At 51.8% G+C, this 22,344-nt stretch overlaps 2 protein-coding genes across 2 annotated transcripts in view; both read left to right on the forward strand.

Moving 5' to 3' along the window:
* Window positions 1-4,132, forward strand: part of TRPV1 (transient receptor potential cation channel subfamily V member 1) — a 32,639-nt gene extending 28,507 nt beyond the window's left edge. The window contains exon 15 of the mRNA XM_028534409.2: window positions 3,280-4,132. Coding sequence (XP_028390210.1) covers window positions 3,280-3,452 — 173 coding nt within the window. The 3' untranslated portion in view covers window positions 3,453-4,132. The remainder of the gene's footprint in view (window positions 1-3,279) is intronic.
* Window positions 4,133-8,878: 4,746 nt separating this feature from the next.
* Window positions 8,879-22,344, forward strand: part of TRPV3 (transient receptor potential cation channel subfamily V member 3) — a 30,097-nt gene continuing 16,631 nt past the window's right edge. Inside the window, exons 1-6 of the mRNA XM_028534519.2 lie at window positions 8,879-8,998; window positions 11,163-11,283; window positions 17,717-17,821; window positions 17,965-18,051; window positions 18,777-18,931; window positions 19,705-19,881. Of these exons, the coding sequence (XP_028390320.1) occupies window positions 11,165-11,283; window positions 17,717-17,821; window positions 17,965-18,051; window positions 18,777-18,931; window positions 19,705-19,881 (643 nt within the window). The 5' untranslated portion in view covers window positions 8,879-8,998; window positions 11,163-11,164. The remainder of the gene's footprint in view (window positions 8,999-11,162; window positions 11,284-17,716; window positions 17,822-17,964; window positions 18,052-18,776; window positions 18,932-19,704; window positions 19,882-22,344) is intronic.

Raw genomic sequence — 22,344 nt, forward strand, 5'->3', positions numbered from 1 at the left:
TTAGAACACTTTAACTATGTTTCTCTTCTGTCTTCTGGCCTCCATTGTTTCTGATGAAAAGTTGCCCATTATTTGCAATGTTATTCTCCTATCTGTAATGTGTCTTTTTTCCTCTGGCTGTTTTTAAAATATTCTTTTCATTTTTGTTTTTCAGCAGTTTGACTAAGATGTGCTTAGGTATGGTTCTCTTTGGTCTTATTTTTCTTGGGGTTTGCTGAGATTCTTGGATCTGTACATCGATATATTTCATCATAATGGGGAAGTAACTATATGTATTTCGCTTTATTCTTCTTTATTCTTGCCATCTTCTCCTTTTGGGACTCTAATTACATGTATGTTAGACCTTTGATATTGTCCCATAGGTGTTTCAGGTTTTGTTTATTTTTTCTCAAAAATTTTTTTGTTTCTCAGACATGATGATGTATATTGATCTGTCTTCATGTTCACTGACCCTTTCCTCAGCCATCTTCAAACTGCTACTAAGTCCACTCAGTGACTATTGCATTCCAAATATTGTGCTATTTGGTTGTAGGATTTCTATTTGGTGCTTTTTTAATAGATTCCATTTGTCTCCTGAGATTCCTTAGCTGTTCCCTCATTAAAACCATATTTTCCTTTGGTTCTTTCAACATATTTATACAGACTAGGGAAAAAGTAGGTTTACTGTTGTGAGTATGTGAAACAGAGTTTATCCTTGTATTATTAATTATTGTATTATTTTCCATATGAACAACTGTAAACCTACTCTTGCTCCACCTAGTCACAGCTCCTTTAACTTTTCAGTCTGGTAAATTCAACATCTGGGCCATCTTGAGGTCAGTTTCTATTGATTGCTTTTTTGCCCTGACTGAGTCACACTTCCCTGGTTCTTTTCATATCTAGTACCTATCAATTGTATGCTGGGTATTGTGAGTTATATGCTGTAAAGACTCATGGTTGGATTTTTGTTCTAGTTGGCAGTTCAGTTACTGATGAATCACTTTGAATTTATTTAGGGCTAGTTTTAGGCTTTATTATGGTAGATCTGTGGACATTCCAAGGTATTTGCTAATCCCATAAAACTTGTGGGACTCAGCCTCCAAACTTTCCAGTGGGGAGCTTATCAGGGCTTGGTTTTAGGCTGTGTTGGGTGAGTCTTGAGTAGTGCTTACTCTAGGTTATGTAGAGTACATGGGGGCATTTCTGGCATTTTAGCTTAATGTGGAGAAAGGGTGTTAAGGAGGTCTCTCCACTCTGGCTGGCCTGCACCTCCAATATCCCTTAGTACTGCTCAGCTTCTAACATCTCTGTCCCACTTGCAACCTCATGACAGCACTCTCTGTTGGAACTAATGTTGTCTCACCCTGTGCAACACAGCCCAGCTCTCAGCCAGGGACTTATTGGCCTCCATGTCCAAGTTCCCTTCCTCTTCTTCTCCTGTGTCCTGTTGCACAGATGCTAGCTGCTTCAGCTCAGAGGCACTGCCACACTCTGCTGGAACCACTGCACCATAGTCAGAGAACTTGTCCCTAAACAAAACATCAGGGCAATCATGGAGCTCACCCTGTGAATTTCATTTCTCTCAGCAATTGCAGTTTTTTACCACCTGCTGTCCTATGACTGAAAACATAAGGCGTGTATTTGCTTCAGGTATTTTGTCCAGTTTTATGGTTGTTTACAGCAGGATGGCTGGCCCAGTACTAGATACTCCATTACAGCTGGGAGTGGAAATCTATTTTTATCAAGAGGCTTACTTTTGGAAAACTACTCAAGGGCTTCATCAGTTTTCCCAAGGGCCCTCTGCCACCCTGTAATTTCTCCATGAGTCTCATTGGGAGCACTCCCTGTATCATTCTATAATACCTATTGATAACCTCTTTTTCAGTTGTTAACTGGTCTTTTTGTCATAGAGGCATTTGAAGATGGCTTTGCATGCGATTTGAGCACTTTTCCAACATCACTTTTATTGATTTCATGAAATCTGACAACTTTTACAAGATTTTCTGTCTCATTTTGCAGTTGATTTGCATTGTTAGCATCACATTGTTGGCTGTTGACACACTGCCCATTCACTGTGATATTAACAATGACGTTGGCCTGGTGGCAGGGACGCACATGTTTATGTTAACCGGGTGGCGGTAGGGAATGGTGAGAGGTTCCCTGATTTCATACTTTACTTACCTAGCAAATGTTTCCTGAGGGTTTTGCTTTCCTATACAACCTTGTAACAGTGATGCTCCAGTATGAATAGCCAGATAGTCCAGATAACCCATGGTGCCTGTGATTGCAAAGGTGGGGGGGGTGCAGGAGAGAAAGACCAGGGGAGAAAAGTGGTCAGTAACTGAGCTAGGGAGAGCATATGAGGGAGTCTTGGACTCAGAATTATGGGAAGTGGACCCTGGAAAACCCACACCTGATTTGAGGGCCCTGGAGCTGGGCCAAGTAGTTCCTGAGGCTGGGTCTCCCTACCACCCAGTCAGCCAGAAGATGGTCCCTTCCTGCTTCTATCCCTGGGTTCCACAAGAGATCATCTTTCAGCACTTGATACTTAGTGTGAGACTGGAGTTGGGGGACAGGCCAGTGATAGCCTGTGGGCCTGTGGGAAACACCAGGACCTGAGGTATTAAGCTGGAGTAACCACAGTGGGCCCAGCTCCCAGCATTCCTGATGCCTTTGAGATGTGGCCAGCAGAAGGGCCTGAGTTGTGGCCTGGGGGTAGGAGGTGTGGCCAACCAGAGGGCTTGGCTGATCAGGGTTCTAGCCAATGAAAGGAGAGCACACACAGCTTTCCTGTCACTTCTTGCCTGTTATTTTTCTGAGGTAGCCAGGGCTGGAACTACAAGCCACATGTGAGGTCCCCGTCTGAAGCCCAGTGTCACTGTGATTCCCTTGGCATTGTTCCCAATCTGCTGTGCTCAGGTGGGGTCTGAACCCCAAATCCCAATTCTTTGGCTGGTGTTCATCACCTTACATATGACCTCAGTGTGGAGCCGGTCAGGGGGCAGGCCCATTTTCCCTCCCACATGGGCAGGGAGGAAATGGAGGAGAGAGGCAAGCCGTAGGCTCTCATGAAGCCATAAGCAAGCCAGGGTGGGAGCGGAGGAAGAGAGTGTGAGGAGCTGCCAGAGAGGATGAGGCTCCTTGAGCAGCTGAGGGAAGAGGAAACAGCACCCATCCAGGTGCCTCAGGAAGCACCCACATGCCTGGGCCCCCTTTTGTCTGCAGATTGGTAAGACCAACTGATACATATTTATTATTGTTTTGCTGCACCCAAGTCAGTAATGATGTTTTACTGTTTAGTTGCAGGGAGAAACTGGAAGAACTTTGCCCTGGTTCCCCTTTTAAGAGATGCAAGCACTCGAGAAAGGCAGCCTGCTCAGCCTGAGGAGGTTCGTCTGAAGCACTTCTCAGGGTCCCTCAAGCCAGAAGATGCTGAGGTCTTCAAGGATCCTGCTGCTTTAGGGGAAAAGTGAGGGACCCCCGCAGGGCGCTTTCAACACTGTGGACCTTAGGCTAGCACACTGGCTGGGGGCTGTGTGGGGAACACCTGTGCTCTCCCAGCAGCCTGGTCTGGCCTACAGCTGCCAGACACATGGCGAGGAGTGGTGCTGGGAGCATGGGAAGAGATAGTCATCCAACCTCACTGTCCCCGAGTGCATCTCCTGACAGGATAGGATCTTGCTTTTGACGTTTTACTGACTTTATTAAACATCATGAATCATAAATCTCTTGGACATATATGATGCCCCTGTTTATTTTGTTTTATTTTATTTTATTTGGAGAAAAAGTGAATGAAGCCCAGGAAAACACCTTTTAGAACAAAGCGCTTCCTTTGATTTCAAATGCCGAGAGGCCACTCTGTATTGTGCTTACTCTCTCCCCTGTCCTGAGCTGTCTGGGGGTGATGTCGTTCATTCCTCACAGAAGGTAGGGAGGCTGGCCCCATTCCCAGCTCTGCCAGAATTGTTTTTTTCCACAGTGACTTCGTCCTTCCATGATCCATCACAGTTTCCAAAATATTAGCTGTGTAAATGAAAGTAAAGAACCCCATCCCAAAGGTGTGGCAGGATTTTTTAATGATCTTCCATTTGTGGCGGTCACCGTCCTGCCCCCTGCAGTGGCATGCTTCCACCTCCATCTGTCCTGTCGTCTGTCAAATAAACAAATGTATGAGTATGTGTCGTGTCAGGTGTGAACTTCATGCCACTCATTGGGCTGGCACAGCTAAGTGGCTCTGTGTGGTCTGTGTGTGTTCTCTGTGTGCGTGTGTACCACCCCCTAGGGCTAGCGGCCTTGGTCACCTTTTCCTTGTTACGCATGGGCAAGGCACACATTTATGCATACACCTACCACATGCAGTGAACTATGGGCCGTGGGCCAAATCCGGCCTGCCACCTGTTTGTGTAAACAAACTTTTACTAGGACAGGGCATGGCCACTCATTTCTGAACTGTGTATGGCTGCTTTCATACTATAGGGCAGATGTGAGTAGCTGCAACGGAGACCGAATAGCCTGCAAAGCCTAAAATATTTATTGTCAGGCCCTTTGCATAAAAGTTCGCTGACTTTTGCTCTATTATAGAAAACTCAACAAACAGTGCTCCGGAAGAGCTATCCCAGATGTTGGCAGGGGTGTGTCGATGTCTGTGGAGTGTGGAATAAGCTGCCCCATGATGGAATTGTTGGATGTTAGTTCATGGAAAGAGGGTTGACATGAGCTGAGGGGTATCGGGAGGAAACCAGGGGCCCCCTCTTCCATGGCCTCCAGCATCATACCTGCCTCCACACGGGAGGCCTGACTGAGGAACACGAGGGCTGGCTGACAAGGGGTGAAGTGAGCTGTGGCCGGGCCATGGCAAATGGGCATAGAGGAGGAACCCTGACGGCCAGAATGCATTGAGTGTTTATATGAAGTGCTTGATGGGCATTACCCTTCAAGGCTCCTAACAGCCTGGGGAGAGCTATCATTAGGTCCATTTTATAGAAGAGAAAAATGAAGCTGAGACAGTTAGCAAGGCTACACGGCCTGCAAACAGCATTGCCTGGGCCTGAGCCCAGGCAGCCTGACTCCAGAGCCCGGAACTAAACCGCAGAGCAGGGCTGCCTGGCAGAGCAGGGGCTGGGAGAGCCTGCTCATCCCCGGGTCAGAGGGAGATGCGAGGGCTTCTCGAGTCCTGTTGTGGGCCTGGGACCCCTTTCTTTACCAGCAGGCCTTCCTCAGAAAATGTCATGTTGATGTGAGACAGCCATGAGTTTCTGCAAATTGAATCACCTTCCGAACTGACAGAGCTGAAAGGACTCTTGTGGGTGTTCTGTGAAATGAAGGGTCACAGCCTTTTGTGTGAACCTGGGCTGTTTAAGGGGGACACGCCTGCCCTAGCTGGGTTTATTTATGTATTTAATCTATTGCTGTCTCTTTGACAGGTTTTAATTTAATTAAAAATGTTTTTCAAGTACAGGTGGTATTAATATTATTTTATGTTAGTTTGAGGCATGCGGCATAGTGGTTAAACAGTCATACACTTTACCAAGTGTCCCCCCCAATATTTCTAGTACCCACGTGGCACCACATGCATACTTATTACAATATTACTATGTTCCCTATGCTGTACTTTACATCCCCATGACTGTTCTGTAACTGCTAATCTCTACGTCTCAGTCCCTTCACCTTTCTCGCCCAGTCCTGCAGCCGCCCTCCCCTCTGGCAACCACCAGTCTGTTCATTGTATCTATGAGTCTGTTTTTGTTTTGCTTGTTCCTGTTGCTGTTTCTTTATCTCTCGGTCCCCAGGTGCTTTCTTCCATCACCTGGAGGCAGGATGAGCCACAACCCAGAATCCCTGACAGAGAGGCTGTTCAGCTCTCCTTGCCCAAGGACAGCTGTGGCTGCCAAGATGTGGTGGCCCTCTCCTGACCACTGTTGAGTGTGTCCAAGGCTGTTGATGGAGCTCTGCCTCATACCTCCTTCCTCACAGCACCAAGTGGGGTGTTACTAGAGTGGGTCAAGGGGTTGGCCCCTACCTGGCTACACCCACCCACAGAGACCTCTTCTCTCATTTCTCTCTCTTGGGGGAATCTTGTGGACCTGCCTGGGCCCTGATGTCTGCAAGGCTTGGGAGGTGCAGACAGGATGGAGAAGGGGCATTTGGTGTGTCATCTGCTGTGGGCATTTTACATTCCACAGCAGACAGATGTGGTGCAGACAGACACTGCTGGCTGAGGCTTCTGCTTTGATCTTAGCCTGGAGAATTGGGGACATATAGGGGGGCATATAGGGCCAAGTCTAGGGGCTTTGGGGAGCAGGACTGGGTCAGGAATATGCAGAGGCCGCCTTTTCCCTTTGCAGCCTGCATCCCACCCTGGCCCACTGGCCCTGTGCTTTTTGTTGTTTTGTTCCACAGGCACAGCTGGTTTGAAAGGTCTCCCCTGGGACTGCACCTCTTTAGGCTCTGCCTGAAAATTCACTGGCAGAGAGGGAGCTGAGGTCACTGGTGAAGGGAGCACACAGCAGGGATCACGGCTGCACCAGGGAAACCAAGGAGCAAGGAGCTCCACTGTGGGGGCAGTTGTTAATCCTCCCAGTCTCCTAGGCATTGGGGTGGCTGTGAGTAACTGCTTAGGGGCATGTGCATGGTGGTGATGGAGGCACAGCGGGCAAAACTCAAAACTCAGTTCAGCAGTTCTGCAGGGACCAGGCTTGGAAGAAAGAGGCAGGACTCCTGGCTCCACGTTCCTGCTGCTGTGCTGTGTGGGCCCCAAACACAGGTCCGGAGTCCCGCCGGGAAGCAGCAGCTGGCACTGGCTTTGGTATGAGATGCTGGCTCAGCCCAGCCGGTCACTTCCCTTCCCGCCTGACCACATGACGATAGTGTCCTCAGCAGGGCCTTGTGCCCCTTGCCTGTGAGACTAGGCCAGCACAGCCCTTTGTGGCAGGGGTCTGGGCTGACTCAGTGGCCTGGGGTCACTCAGTGGGCTGCAGCTGGACTCGGCAGAGCGCCTCTGATACTCCACTGAGTTTTAATGCCACCCAAACGTGTCACCACTCCTGGAATGTCTTGGGTCTCGGGCCTCTGAGTCCCTCTTCTGTGGCTCTCCTGTCCTTCCTCCTTTCAAGTCCAACCCAAATGATCACCTCCCACCTCCCCATTAGAGGCACTTCCTCCCTCTTTGGTGGCCTGAGTCCTTTTTGTCCTTACAACCTGCTGGGGGGGGGGTAGGGTTTCATATTCCTGGAGGAGGAGACCACCGTCTCCGTTTCTGAATCTCATGCTGGTCCCTGGCTTCCCTGCCTTGCCTGTCACCCTGGGCTGCCACGTGTGTTGGATTAAGTGGGCTGGAGCTGTGTTTGCATGTGTGTGGGGTGGGAGTGGGGGACATGTCTCTGAGTCTGTCTGGTGATGTGGCCCCTGCTCCCTCCCACAGCAGAGGGGGCTCCCTTACTCCTTGTTGGGTACAGTGTGTTCCCTTTTGGGGGGGAGATGGGGAGGCCTTTTGAACCAGCTTCAGCCTGGCCTTTGAAAAAATGTGCTGACACCAGTCAAAGCATCAACACTGGAATTTGGCAGCAGCCTCACCCCCAGGGCTCTCGGGCAATGACAAGCAAGCCAGGAGGGGTGAGGGACTCAGTCGGGAGGGGCAATTAACTGAGTAAGACAGGGAGAACTATGCTTGATCCCAGAATGGGCTTTAATGTGGAATTCCGGGCAGGGATGCAATTTTGAATTGTGTGCGTGGGAGCTTCGGGACCCCCTTGACTTAAATAGTAAGAACAACCCCTTACATCAGTCATGCCTGAGGCCTGCTGGCCCCAAAGCCAGGTTTTCTGCTCCTTCCTGGGCACAGGGCCTGCTGTCCCACCGTCAGAAGCTTGACCCTCCTGCTGCCTTTCCCCAGGCCTGGCAGGTTGTGGTGATGAGGAATGAAGAGGCATGTCCCATGGCAGTCAAGGAAGTCCCTGCTGCATCAGTCACTGGTGCCGTCCCTGTCTGCAGAGACTTCCTGCTCCATCCCAGTTCCATCAGGCCTACGGGAGCAGGTGTGTAATTCCCGGGTGACATGGAGACAGGCAGGGCCACACCAGCCTGGCCCTGCCCCTTCACAGCTGTGGCCTGAGTGTGGGGAGGGCACAGAGTCTTCCCTGATGCAAGTGCCCAGGGCAGTTGCTGGGAGAATGAATCAGCACGATGAAAACAATAATAGCTAATAGCTGTCTCTATTTATCAAGTACTTTCTGTTCTCTGGGCCTCGTTCTCTGTGTTCTCCCATTTAATCCCCATAGCAACTCAGTAACTTGGAAAAGGGGTTTATGAGGCCCATTTCACAGATGAGGAAACTGAGGTTGGGGAGAATGACTTGGCCAGAGTCATACAGTCAGAAATGGGCGAGGCTACCTGACACCAAGGTCTGTGGCGCATCATTTCTAGTGGAAACATTGACTGGGGACTTCTGTCTCTGAGGGGACCTGATCCCAGGCTCTGAAGGACTGCTACCAAGTCTTGGGGCTGAGGTCACCCAGTTGAGCCTCAGCGGTGGCCTTGCCTCTCAGGGGCCAGAACAGAGCATTTGACTGTTCATTAAGCCCTCCCACCAGCAGAACCTCTGACTTCATAGCATCCTTGGGAAGTAGGCATTGATTCCCATTTCTCAGTTGGGAAACTGAGGCTCATGATGTGAATCATCCAATACAAGAGAGGGAAGATTTGAGACCAGAGCATTGGCCTTGACACCTGCTGCCTCCTCACCTTCTCCTGGGTCAGGGTGAGGCTGCCAGGTGGGCGTGGAGGTGATTCAGGCATGGCACGTGGGCGGGCGGGCAGTGCAGCCAGCTGGTGGGTGTGGCCTGCCTGGTGCCGAGGGCAGGTGGCCCAGCCAGTTCTGCCTCTGAAGCCTCATTCCAGCCATCTCTCTCCCTGTGATGAGAGCCTCCTGCTGCCTCAGCCACAGTCCCACCGGCGGGCCTTGGGCCCGGGACATTCGGTGATCTCAGAGCAAGGGCAGCCACTGCCACCTGGACCTCACCAGGTGAGTTGCCACACAGGCAGCCAGTGCCCTTCAAAGCCCCAAGGAAGTCCAGAGAGAGCTCCTTAGGGTTGGGAAGGAGTATGAGGCTCAGCAGGGGAAACAAAGCTGGACACGAGCCCTTGGCCATGGGGAGGGTTCGAGAGCACAGGTTCTGGTGGGCCCAGGAACCCTTCCCTGAGATTTGGGCGTCTGGCAGAGGGAGAACTCTCACAGCTGCCCAGGCCAGAGGTAAGGCTCCTGTCTTCCTAGCAGGCCCAGGGATGTGCCTCTCTAGAGCATGGGTGTGATGGGACTTCGGGATGGGGTCAGGTGGCTCCAGAGCTTGAGCGGGACTGTGTCCAGGCATTCCGCAGGTTCTGGGCCAGCAGGCGTGGGGGCTCCCTTGTGGCTGTGGGCCTTGTCCATCTCCAAGGAAAGGCTGTTCCAGTCAGTGTTACTGCTTGGGATGCACGACCTTCTACTTCCCAGGTGGAAGCCTGCTCTGGAGACAGGGATGCCAAGGCAATGAGAGAGTCCAGCTGGTGAGAACACCGAGTTTTCAGGGTGACTCAGGGAGCTAATTATAGCTGCCGCACTCCTAGTCCAGGGTTCTCCTGAACCTCTGTCCCTTGCTGCCCACTACTCGCCCACACTCATGGGCCCAGGGAAAAGAGAGTGGAGCAGCCAGCTGGCATGCATAGACACAGGGTCCTTGGGGACCATTTAGCCCATTTCTCAGAATAGAAGCCAGAGGCCCAGGGAGGTGTGGGAGATATGCCTTTCATCCTTCTTTCCTCTTGGCCTGCATGTCTGTGCATCTGGCTGTTTCAATCCTCTCTCACTGGGCTGCTCTGCCCTTTGGCCTTGAGGCCCCTCCTCAGAGCTCCCTGCCTCCAGGTGCCTGAACTCAGGGCCAAAGGCTTCTGCTGAATGACTCCTCCCCTCCTGAGTTGCTCACTTCTAGCGTGTGTAGGGGGGTGTGACATTTCTAAACCTTACTCTAGTCTGATGACAACCTGCTTCAGATACCTCCTCCAGGAAGCTTTCGTATTTGGGGCAGAATCACCGGTGGCCCCAGTTCTACTCCCCCAACTGGTCTCTTCTTACAGAAATCTGTCCCTCACCTCCCTCCCACCCCTGTGGCTTGGCGGGAGTTCTCTGAGGGCTGCTCAGGCTGAGAATTGCCTCCATCAACCTCAGAGTCACCCTCTGTCCACCAACCCTTGCTCCTTCACCATCTCTTTCTAGATGGTCAGCCCACCCTTCTTCACAGCAGCATCCCCCTGGAACCCTGGTCTCTGGTGTCCCCACACCACACACAACCTGTTCTCTCTAAGGTGGCTGTCTCCTGTGTGCCCCGCTGCCTTGGGATCTGCCACAGCTCCTGCCTGGTGTTCCAGGCCCTTCCAACCTGGCCCATCCTGCTCCCAAGCCTTTAGCTGCCAGGGCTCCCCATGAATAGCCCAGGCTCTCTGGCCACACCAGCTCCTTGCCACTCACTCGACTTTTTGACTGCTGGTCTTAGCTCAGGCCATCCATTTGCTTGGATTGCTCTTCCTCCCTCCACTGTCTCCTCAGAAGATGCATCAGCCCCTCATTCCAGCATTTCCCTCCCAGCCCAGCACAGGATCCAACTGTACTGAGCATAAGTAAAGCAGGTATGGATGGAGGGGCTGCCCCTCTGTCCCTGGGGAAGGGGGCTCCGTTGCTCGGAGGATCAGTGTGTTAGCTGCACCCAGGTGTGGAGAAATCCAAAAAGCAGAGGGGTTCAAGCTGTGTTAGTAGGAGCATAGTGTCCAGAGCAAAGGAGGTGGCGAGTCCTGTTCTCTTGAGGACAGCTCCGAGCACAAAACCAGAGGCGAGCACTGGGACAGCAGAGTGTCTTCTCAGGAGTCCACCTGGAGGGGGTGAGGCTGGAGATGACAGCCTGAGAGAGGCTCAGGGCATGGTGGTCTGTACCTGGAGGCTCTGCAGGGCTCTCCTAGGACCCACAGGTGCAGGGTGCCGGAGCAGGGAGCAGGGAAAGCTTCAGGCATGGTCTCCCTGAGAAGAGTTGGTGGCCTGGGAAGGGAGAGAGTGAGTTCCCCTCCTAGGTGGTGTAAGCAGGGGGCACAGGGGGCCTGAAGCCCCCTGAAGCTCCTTCCTGCCCCTTAACCTGAGCATCTGTGCTGTGACTGTGTACTAGACATGGAGGCCCACCCCAAGGAGCTGGTGTCCCTGATGGGAAGAAAAGCCACTGTCGCCGGTGGGAACGCTGTCATCCTGCAGGAGAAGAGGCCAGCAGAGATCACCCCCACTAAGAAGAAGTAAGACTGTCAGGCCTGGGCCTGGGCGCTGTGCTGCGAGGACTCAGGAGGGTGGACACCATGACTGCTGTGCCCAGCCTTCTGAGCCCTTGTCTGGGGTGGACCTGGGAGTCTCAGTCTCATCTGCAGTGGTCTGGTGCCCAACCGGGTACATATAACTGGGGCGAGGTGGGGAAACCACACTGCAAACTCAGGAGGCTGAGCTGGGGAGGTCAGTATGGCTGGAATAATCAGGGAGGCCTTCCTGAAGGGGTCATGGTGCACTGAGACAGGAACATTCAGGAAGGCTCCTGGGGGAGGTAAGGGATGGCTGGAGCCATCCTGGACACAAGGAGCAAAAGGTGGGTGGAGGTTCCAGGTGGCAGGCCCCCCCCCCCCCCCCCACTGGGCACATCCCCTGCATGCCCAGCCAGGTTATTCACCCTCTGTAACTCTACCTGTGCAACAGGGACACCAGCAATGGAACCGACCGACTGATAAGAAGACGGTTGGGGTTGTGCCATCAAAGTGCTCAGCACTGTGCCTGGCCCGCAGATGGTGCCCAGCATATGTTGGCATTAATACTGTTTTTGTTGCCTTCATCTTCATCATCATCATTGTCTTCCTCACTCCACAGGGCCCCTGGGACCTAGCCAGGGCTGGGATGGCTATTATTAATTCTTAGTTGGGAACATGGAGGAAGGAAAGTACTTCTCCAGGGCCACACCTGTCTCCTGAGCTGACTCCGCTGTAGTCCCTCCACCTCCTCAGCCTATTTGTTGCCCCTCAATCCTGAATGCCCCCCGCCAACCAGTTGTGCTTCCCCTGGCTCTGGGGTGGGCCCCCCTGCTCTAGGCTGGCCCATTTTTCTGCTTCCTCTGCCCCTGTCCCAGGCACACTCTTGGGCCAGGGGTAAGCTTGGTGCTTTTCCTTACATTGGTTTGATTAATAATCCCCAAGGTCTTCTGTGCATCTGGCCTAGGCTTGCGCCCAGGCTGGGGAGTCTAGGACATGGAAATAAGAATGTCTGCCCCTGCTCACTGTTTGGTTGATGAGAGGGGGCACCAAGGGGAACTGGAAGTGCCCCAGAGAGAGGGTGAACTAGGCAGGCTAGGACATGAAGGGGGGGCAAGTAATGCTGATCCTGTGGGCAGTCTCGGGATACTTCCTAGAGGAGGTGATACTAGAGTAGATGATGGCAGGTGGAGAGGAGGAGGAAGGGCATCTTGGGCAGGGGCTGGGGACAGAGACCAGTGAAAAGTCCCATGTGGTTGAAGTGCTGGGTGGGTGGGGGAGTTCGAGGAGATGAGTTCCATTGGGGCTGGGTTTGGTGGTCAATTAAGGAGACTGGACAAAACAGAGGGCAGTGGGGAGCCACAGAGGGCTTCATATGAAACGAAGGGCATGGTGAGATTTGCATTTTGGAAAGGATATTCTGGGTGATCTGGGTGGATGATGGATTGGAGGAGAAGCTGTTGGGAAACCCAGATGGTGAGGTCTGAGCTTGGGCAGTTAGGGGTGGAGAAAAGGGGGCCAATCAGAGAGATATTAGGATGATGGGGTCCACAGGGTCAACTATGGGAGGGGAAGGAGAATGGAGAACAAAACATCCTCTTCTGGTCAGGGGATGGAGCTGGAGGGACAATGGTGTCCTCTCCAACACGGGCACGTCAGAGGAGAAGGAACAAGGTCAGAAGGAATAAGCCAAGTTCAGGTGAGAAATGTTTGCTAAGAGGTATGCAAGGGACATCCAAAGGGAAGCTCCATCCTGGAGCACAGGAGAGAAAGTTCATAGACCAGGCAGGTCCATGGGGCAGTCTGGGTCTGGGTGAGCTTGTCTGAATAAGAGCAGAAAGATTTTTGAGGTAAGCCACCAAACACTACTACACTCCTGCCTCTCTTCCCCTCACCCCCTTCTCATGTTCCCAGGGGAGATTGGAAACTAAGGGAAGGATTGAAGTCAGAGTTTCAGGAAAATCCCAGGTTCTTCCAGCAGTCAGGCTGTGTTTTTTGAGCCCATTCCTGTTCATGAGCTTAGCTCCCAGCTCTGCTCTGCCTATGGCCTTAACCAGTCAAGCGTCTGAGTGTGAGACCCTTTTCTTGGGAATTGGAGGCCCCTTCTTCTTCCCGAGGGCTCTTTGAGGAGCTTGTGTGCCTACTTTTCCCAAGGTCCTAAAAGTTTGGGCATTTCCCTCAGGACTAGGTATAAGACTCCTCAGGTCTAGAAAGAAAAGACAAAAAAAAGAAAAATTATATCTAAACAAAGAAGGTAATTCTGACCATTAGGGAAATATGCACTCACGGTGGAATTGAAGGCACCAAGAAGTCTAGATTGGGGAGAGATTTTTAGAAAGATTTTTCCTGAACCATCATAGGCACTCCCACTAATCCCCATGAGCTGCCATCACTGTGACCATCTTACTGGGCCCTGGGCAAGGTGATACCTAGGGACAGAAACACAGGCTGATAAAGGCTGTGTAGGAGTTAGCCTCAGAGTATGTGGGCATTTCTTGGGACAAAGAAGGTGAGACAGGCTCCTGAGTGAGCTTGTCTGAATAAGAGCAGAGCTACCCTTGAGCTAGGCCACCACACACCACCCTCCTGCCTTTCTTCTTTGCCTCCAGAGAGACAGAAATGCAGGAGAAATAGTGCAGAGCTGTCTGTTCACCTGAGTTAACAACACCCAAGTGGTGTCTTGGCTGGTGTGGCTCAGTGGATTGAGCACCAGCCTGTGAATCAAGGGGTTGCCGGTTCAATTCCCAGTCAGGGCACATGCCAGGTCCCCAGTAGGGGGTATGTAAGAGTCAACCATATATTGATGTTTCTCTCCCTCTCTTTCTCTTTTCCTTCCCCTCTCTCTAAAAATAAATAAAATCTTTAAAAACAAACAAAACACCCAGACAAACACCCAGGTAGACAAACACCCAGGTGGTGCCCTCTGGTGTGGACCAAAGGTAGGAATAAACAATGCCAAAGATCAGGAGCCAGATGTCACAAGAACTTGCCATCGGCTCATGATGGAGAGTGAGAGGTGGCAGGTGCAAGTAGGGTAGGACAGGCCCTCATGGTCCTGCAGCTTCCTGCCCCAGGAGTTAGATCCTTGCCTGCTGATGGGTCCTCTCCAGCCTGGCTCTCACCACTCTCCTTCCTCGCCACCGAAGACCTCCTTTCTCAGACACAGCCCTCACCTTCCTTCCAGATGCTTCTTTCACGCTGCTTTCTCTGCTTCCAGGGCTTTTTCCAAACCACAGGTTCATTTCAAATCCCACCTGACAGAGCACAGAGCCTTCCCTGTCCCTGTCCTCATTTGGGAGACCCTTCTCCTCCCCTGACCTCCTACAGTCTCTCTGAAGAGGCAACCTAGTTATTAGGACAATGTTAGCTCTGGTTGAGATCTCTGAAGTCAGGGCCTCTGGAAAGATTATGCCTGCCCTCCTGGCCCCCAGGTTTCCTACACGGAGCACACTGGTACTTTTTTGAGTAAGTGGCTGAGTCAGTGAACGAGAAGAGAAGGAGTGGGTGAGTTGATGAGTAAGCCACCTTGGGGCTCAGCACAACCCCTCAGCATGAGTGAGGTCACTTCACTGTGAGATGCTTCATATGCATCTTCCCTTCCCTTGGGCCCTCTGTCTCCAGGCTTGGAGTGGCTAGATGCTTTCATGATTTGGTTTCCTGGGCCATTCTTATGACCCCTGCGGACTCTGGGAGGAGGCCCTGCAAGGAGGGGTGGAAGAGAGGCAGAGGGCCCCTTCTCAGAGTCCTGTGCAAGGCTGGGGATGAGAGGTGAGGACTTTGGGCAACTGAGAGCCCAGAGGGAGGCATCTGAGGGATGCAGCCTCTGAACATTACAGTGTCGGGCTGTGGCTGTCTGTGTGCTCATTGGTCCAGTTCACCAGTCTGTCCATCTATTCACCTACTTATCCACTCAACTACTAGTTCCTCAGCCAGTCTCCCTTCCTTCTCTCTTCTATTCCTCCCTCCTTCCCTCTCCCCTTCCTTCCTTCCTTCCTTCCTTCCTTCCTTCCTTCCTTCCTTCCTTCCTTCCTTCCTTCCTTCCTTTTTTCCCTGTATGAATCCATCCATCCATCTTTCCCTTTATCCATTCATGCATCCATCATCTATCCATCTACTCATCCATCCACTCACCACTCATCTGTCTACCTATCCCACCAGCCATTGTTCTCACTCATTTACCCTTCACTCACTATCTATCCATCTCTCTGCTCATCCATTTTGCTAGGTCTTCTGAGTGTGAGGACCAGTGTTGAGTTCTGGTGAATTAAGGATGAAATAATTGCAGTTTCTTCATTGAGGAACTTATAGCTGAAGGACAGTGTGTGGTCTAAAGTGAATAAAGCTAGAGCCTCACTGTGCTATGCCCTGGTCTGATCACTGGGGCCAGTTTGGACCAATGCACCAGAACAGTAACTCTGTGAGGGGAGAGATTTTGCCCACTTGTTCACCTCTATACCACTGCTCCTAGAGCAGTACCTGGAACCTTGCAGGCTCTCAACAAATGGAATAAAGTACTCTATTTTTTGAGTAAATTTGCTACTGAGGAGCCCAGAGAGGTGGCTCTTGTGGGGGCTCTTGTGGGGGCACTGCAGGAGGCAGGGGTGTGGCAAATCAGACCGATCACCTCTGATGCCCATTTACGGTCCATAAATGGCTTATCCCACTGCTTCCCTGCTCCAAAGTCCAAGCCTTGGGGGTCATCTGGCCCAATCATTTTCTGTCTGGGTGAGGATGCTTGGCCCAGAGATGGCAAGAGACCACCTAGGGTTACACAGGAGGCAGAGGCAGAGCCAGACTAGAACCCAAGCCTCAGGCTCCAAGTCAGGGGTTTTCTCCTCCCTTGTCTTCTATTTTGGAGGAAGGATCTGACTTTAGGTCAGGTCAGAAGGTTCCTCTTGATGCGTAGGAAACAGGAAGAGGGCTGACATGTCAGCCAATGTTGCCTCCCATCCCCCTTCACCCATTTCTGGATTCGTTGAGCCTTCCAGGCTTGTCTGTGCCCAGAGTAGAGGAGAGGGATTCCTCAGGCACGGCCTGGGTCTCCCTCCTGCCCACCCCACCCCAGGAGGTGGCTGCGTTAGGTGGCCTGCCTCTGCAGCTAATTGTTGGAGTTGACTGGTTGAAAGCAGATTCAGAGGGCTGAGGGGAGAGCAGAGCAGCATGGATGATGGTGTAAGCCAAGAGCCTGGACATTAGGAGTCAGTAATCTGACTAATTTGGCTTTTACCCTCAGGGATGACTATGGATGGACTGCTTCTTCATACTGGGCCTTAGTTTCCCCATTTGTAGAATGGGGTCGCCATTCCTCCCCTGAAGCCCTCCTTTCTGAACTTGATATGGCTGGGACTATACTTTGGGAGCTCTTCTGTGGTCTTGTGCATTGATCCTTCTGGGCCTGTGAAGGAGGCAGGTGGCAGGAGGCCACAGTCCAGGCCAGGTGACAGAGCCAGGTCACAGAGCCAGCACTTACTCTGCAACAGCTGTGGGGTGGGGGTGTTGCTGTAACAGAGGTCATCCTCAGCCTGATCCTCACCATCCTGATCATCTCGAGAAGGTGTGTCTCTGCGTGTGTGGTTGTGGGTTCGGAGAGCATGCATGTTTGCATTTGTGGGTGTGTCCAAAGACAGGCCGAGGCTATGTCTGTCTGGAAAGTTGCCTCTTGGGTGTGTATCTTGCCTCTTATGGGACAGTGAATCTCTCTCCTTCCTCCGGGCTCTAAACTCTCCTCTCTCTTCTCCCAGCCCCAGGCAAGAGCAGCCCTTTCACGCACCCTTCCACTGCTCCTCACCTCTTGGGTCCAAAACGCTTCCCTGAGTTTTTCTTCCTGACAGGATCCTCAGCATGAGTGATGATAGAAGGCAGTTGAGTGTTGGGGTGGGGACTATACCTGAGCAGCCAATGTAACTCCAGCCTTTCAACCCTTCCTCAAGAGCCAGGAAAGGCTCCTGTGGGTCTCATGGTCTCAGGTTCTGTCTCAGACCTGAGGCAGGAGGGGCCATGGGGGTGGGGACAGAGGGATGAGCTCCCATTGCCATGTTGTCCATCCCTGCAGAGTCCCTGGCCCCTGGAAGCAGCTGCAGACAGGAACCCCTTCAGGTGGTAAGACACCCCAATAGAGACCCCTGGATTCATCTAGCCAGCATTTCTAGTGAGAAGTCACCCAGCTTTGAATCCAGGCCCCAACACCTTCCTACTGTGTGACCTTAGGCAAGTTGCTTGACCTCAGAGCCTCCATATGCCTGCCTATGAGATGGTGGTGAGGTCAGTGTCCCCCCATCCCACTGCTAGGGCTGCTGTGGGGTGAGGTGAGACCACACGGGCACAGAGTCCAGCGTGGAGCTGGAGGAGTGCATTGGCACCCTTGGCAGCAGGGTCACAGAGCACACAAGCACACAGGCTCTGCCCCAGTTCTAATGGTCTTTCTTGGTTGTCCCCCCAGTGCACACTTCTTCCTGGAGATAGAAGGGTTTGAGCCCAACCCCACTGTCGCCAAGACCTCCCCACCCATCTTCTCTAAGCCTATGGATTCCAACATCCGGCAGTGGTGAGTACAACCCGCTGCCCTGGCTGGCCTTCTGCTCGAGAGGACGGTGGTGACTGGCCCTGGGCCACTTGGCCAAGCCTGGCTGTGGCATGCTAGCGTTGTTCATTTTTAAACTTTTTTCCTCTCTTCTCCCTCTCCTGTAGCCTCTCTGGCAACTGTGATGACATGGACTCGCCGCAATCTCCTCAGGACGATGTGACAGAGACACCATCCAATCCCAACAGCCCCAGGTGAGCCTGGCCCTTCCCCTGCTCCCACAGTGCTGGACAGGCTGGTTCCAGAAGGACAGGCACTGGGCCCCTGAGTAACAAAGAAAGAAGCCGCCACTCCTGGGGGGTTGGAGCAAATGTCTGGGCCCGTGGCTGTGATGTGTAGAAAATTTACTGGGGGAGGGGAATATTACATTTTATAAACTATAAAAGTAATACTCATCCATTACAGTATGTAGCAAAATGAGATCTTAATGAAATACCATATATGTACATTTAAAATACATGCATATAAACAATCACACATCAATGTGCATTCTGCAAGAGTACATACAGACAAAGGATACACGTCAACGCATTAGCATAGTTGCTATTTGGAGGGGGGGGGCAGGGAGGAATAGATGAAAAAATTCAAATAACACAAAATATGAAAACAAAATTTCCCTTTCCCTAATCCCATACTTTCAAGGTAATCACTATTAAGTTAGGCATATATCCTTCTTATTCATGACTCTGTGCATCTGAATATACATTTGATATGATGTGATTGCATTTGGAATAGAAGGGGAGACTGTGTAGGGCACCATGGATCCCAGGGGCCTGGAGCATGAATGGAGGGGGTTTCAGGCATCGCGGAGATGTTGGGGGTGAAGTGTCTTGTAGGCACAGCAACTCTGGTGGGGGGAGAGGAAGAGGGGTGGTTGGGTGGTGCATGTGTGGTGAGATGAAAAATTTTCCAGCCTCAGTGCACACCTGGCTAAAGAAGAGCGGAGGCGACAAAAGAAGCGGCTGAAGAAGCGCATCTTTGCAGCTGTGTCCGAAGGCTTCGTGGAGGAGCTGGTAGGGCTGCTGGTGGAGCTGCAGGAGCTTTGCAAGAGGCGCCGCAGCCTGGATGTGCCTGGTCAGTGATTGGCTCTGGCAGAAGGTGCAGGGCTGGGGACTTCTGTAGGGTTCCTGCTGCTCACCTTCTCTCTCACCAACCTGTGGGGCTGGCATGTGAGGAGCCCTGAATGCTGGGTTAGGGACTTTGAACCTACCTTTGAGGGCAATGGGGAGCCATGGAGGGGCTCAGACAGGTAAAGGTCACGGTCTAGCTACTGCCTGGAGAATGGGGGGTGAAACTGGAGAAGGCCTCTGTCCAGGCAGAGTTGGGCCCCAGCAGCAGGGCTGAGGGAGGGGGAGCAGCGCTCAGGCAGCGGCATTGGCAGGATTCAAGGACATGGGCAGTGAGGGGGAGGGAGGAGTCAGGCGGTACCATCAGTGACTTGATGGGTGGTAGCGTCCCCAAGCTGTCTTGGGACAAGGGGAGTAGCAGGCTAGGGAAGTCTCTATTTGTAGGCTACCAGGAGGGGGCAGGTTGGAGATTTGGGGCTTTAGCACTGAAGCAGATGCTGGGAAGCAATGCGGTCAATGGGGTTGCCCCCTACCAGGGAGAGAACCAAGAAGCCAGAGTGAAAGTCCTCGGATAAGGCTCTCTTGGGCCTCTGTGAAGGAGGAGCCCGCAGGGGAGATGGAGCAGAGTGGGTAGGGGGTGTGGGCTCAGGGAGGCCAGCAGGGGCATGCAGTCAGGTCTTGAAGTCTGAGGTGGCGGCTCCCACACCCCCACCTCCTCTCCTCTGGGCTGGGAGGGCCGAGGGCCCTTCCTGAGGCTCCACCCTGTGACCCTGCCTGCAGACTTCCTCATGCACAAGCTGACAGCCTCAGACACAGGGAAGACCTGCCTGATGAAGGCCTTGTTGAACATCAACCCCCACACCAAGGAGATTGTGCGGATCCTGCTGGCCTTTGCTGATGAAAACGATATTCTGGACAGGTTCATCAATGCCGAGTACACTGAGGAAGCCTATGAAGGTACCTGCCTGTGGGAGGGGGGTGTGGACAGTGGGCACAGCCAGGCCATGCAGAGGCGTTGCTGTCACTGAAAGTCCGAAGCACACAGAGTGGCACTCAGCACATAGCAGGCAGTCCTCTCTTCCTTCTTCATTCAACAAATAATTTTGAGCACCGGCCACCTGCCAGGCATTGCTTTTGGCACCAGGGTGCAGTGATGAACAAGACAGGTGAAGGCCACTGCTCTAAACAAGGTGATTTTAGATGAAAAACGCTTTGAAAACAAAATGAAAAAAGGTAATGTGACCAAAAGTGAGTGGGGATGGACAACTTTAGGGTAGATGGTCAGAGAAGTGACTTTTGACCTGACCTGCTGAGAAGGATCCAGAACAGCCTGAGATGGAAATGAACATGGCACATTTGAGTGATGGAAAGAAGGTTGGAGATGAGGTTAGAGAGCTGGGTAAGGCCAATGCATGGCAACTATTAGTATCATCATCATTGTCATCATCATCAGCTGTCCCGTTGGATCTCAGTTTAGTGGCTTCTTTCTTAGGTGGTCCAGGGAAGGCGCAAGGGACCCCCTGGGATAGTGTTTCCCTGGCTGGGAATAATCAGTTGTAAATAATCAGTGAGGTGGATCTTCATTGGAGTTTTTGGAGTTGCTAAACATCCCATTGGGATCTTATGAGGCACTTGTGGCAAAAAGAATGGGCTCAAGGGTTACTGGGTGCCGTCTGAATGACATGCCGGGGGCACTGAGCATCTCAGCCTTTTGCAGCTGGGAGTCAAGCTCCAGCCCTTAACGTTTCTCTCTCACACACAAAGTCAAGGGTTGTGAAAAACTAACAGCTGTCAATTGGAAGAGAGGAAACCCTGGGAAGACTGTGGCACCTGAGTGCCGAGCAACACTTTGAGTTCCCTGGTAGCCAAAGTAAAGAGAGAAACTGAACGAGCTATATAATATTTTCAGCTTGTCATGAGAGAGTTGATACTAGCCCCATGGCCAGGGAGGTTAGGCAGTGCCTCAGACTTCTCTGTCTTGACTCTTCTCCCTTCTCGGCCCTGCTCTATCCCTTTTTTCTTCTTCAGTATTGCAGGGACGTACACACTCCTCTTCTAGCAGCATGTTCTCCTTGAGGGTAGGGATGGACTTTGCTTTCCCCACAGTGGACTCTGGCGCCCTTGGGGTCTCACCTAAGAGGTCCTTAATACATATATTTTGAATGAGTGAATAAATAAAGATTACTGTCTCTGTTGAGACTTTGCTGCCCTGGCTGGAAATCCTTACCTTTCTCCTTTCTCAGTCTCCCCTTGTCCTTTCCTTCTTTCATGAGTCTGTGTTTTGCTGGTGGGTTGGTGGGGGGCTGTGGGTACCCCAGCCCTCTGCATGGTGGGAGGAACCATTTATTTCTGTCTTCCCAGACACCTATCCCTACTCTTCCCCCTGACAGCATCTGTTGACACCTTCCCTTCCCTGTTCTAGGCACTCCCTGTAAGAGAAGCACTTTCCCTTACTTTGGGCAATCACCTTGCCTTTCTGAGCCTCAGTTTCCCCATCTTGGCAAAGGCTAATATTTCCTCCCTATACTGCTTAAGAGGCATACAATGACAACTTTTCAAATATTCTTATTTTTAGCAGTTTACCAGAGGCCTTCAGATTTAATTGAATAAATTATTTTTTTAAACAATTTAAAGAATGCTTAGTTCTTTTATACACCAGGAATTTATTTTTATGTATTGCAAGATGGTAGCTCTTTGGAAAACGCTGCTTCTGGTGGGACAATCTGAGACACCCCTCCTCCTTTGTCTTCCCACCTCTTCCTTCTGGAGGTTCAGAAGGCTCCACCCACAGGCTTAAGGTTCCGCCTCTACCTCCCTGCTGCTTGTCCCTGGTTCCATTCCTCAGTCACCAGCACCAGTCACCCAGCACCCAGGCCAGCCACTCAGACGTCACCTGAGACGACCTTTTTTCCTCAAGACCCACAGACCATTTTCTGGACTTTTTCTTTTAATGTTCTTTGGGCTTTATTACCTCTTTCTCTGTTGGAGCAACAGTTCCGCCTAAGTCTGGGCTCTTTTTAAAACATCCTCCAATTTTGCAGCCAGACTGACCTGAAAATGCATATGTACAAAAACCCAAAACTTTGGACGTGTCACTTTCCTGCTTCAACATGTGGCGACTTCCCACGGCCCTTGGGATGAAGTTCTACCCTCTTACCCTGGCTTATCAGGCTCTGAGCTGGCCCCACTCAGCTTTATCAAATTTCCCTGATGGCAGTTTAAGAGGCCATTTCTAGGGAGCCCATCACCCCACTGGCCTGGATTAAGAGCCCAGCGCTGGTACTAGAGCGCCCCCACCTCCCTGTAGGCTAGCACTTAATTTTCAGCAAGACTCTGCTTCTTCAGAACAAGAATCAAAACTGCATCCCGTGTGCACTGTATCCCCAGGTCCAGGTTGGGAAGCACGGAGTAGGCGCTCCA

The sequence above is a fragment of the Phyllostomus discolor genome, chromosome 8, assembly GCF_004126475.2.
Source record: "Phyllostomus discolor isolate MPI-MPIP mPhyDis1 chromosome 8, mPhyDis1.pri.v3, whole genome shotgun sequence".
Lineage (NCBI taxonomy): Eukaryota > Metazoa > Chordata > Mammalia > Chiroptera > Phyllostomidae > Phyllostomus > Phyllostomus discolor.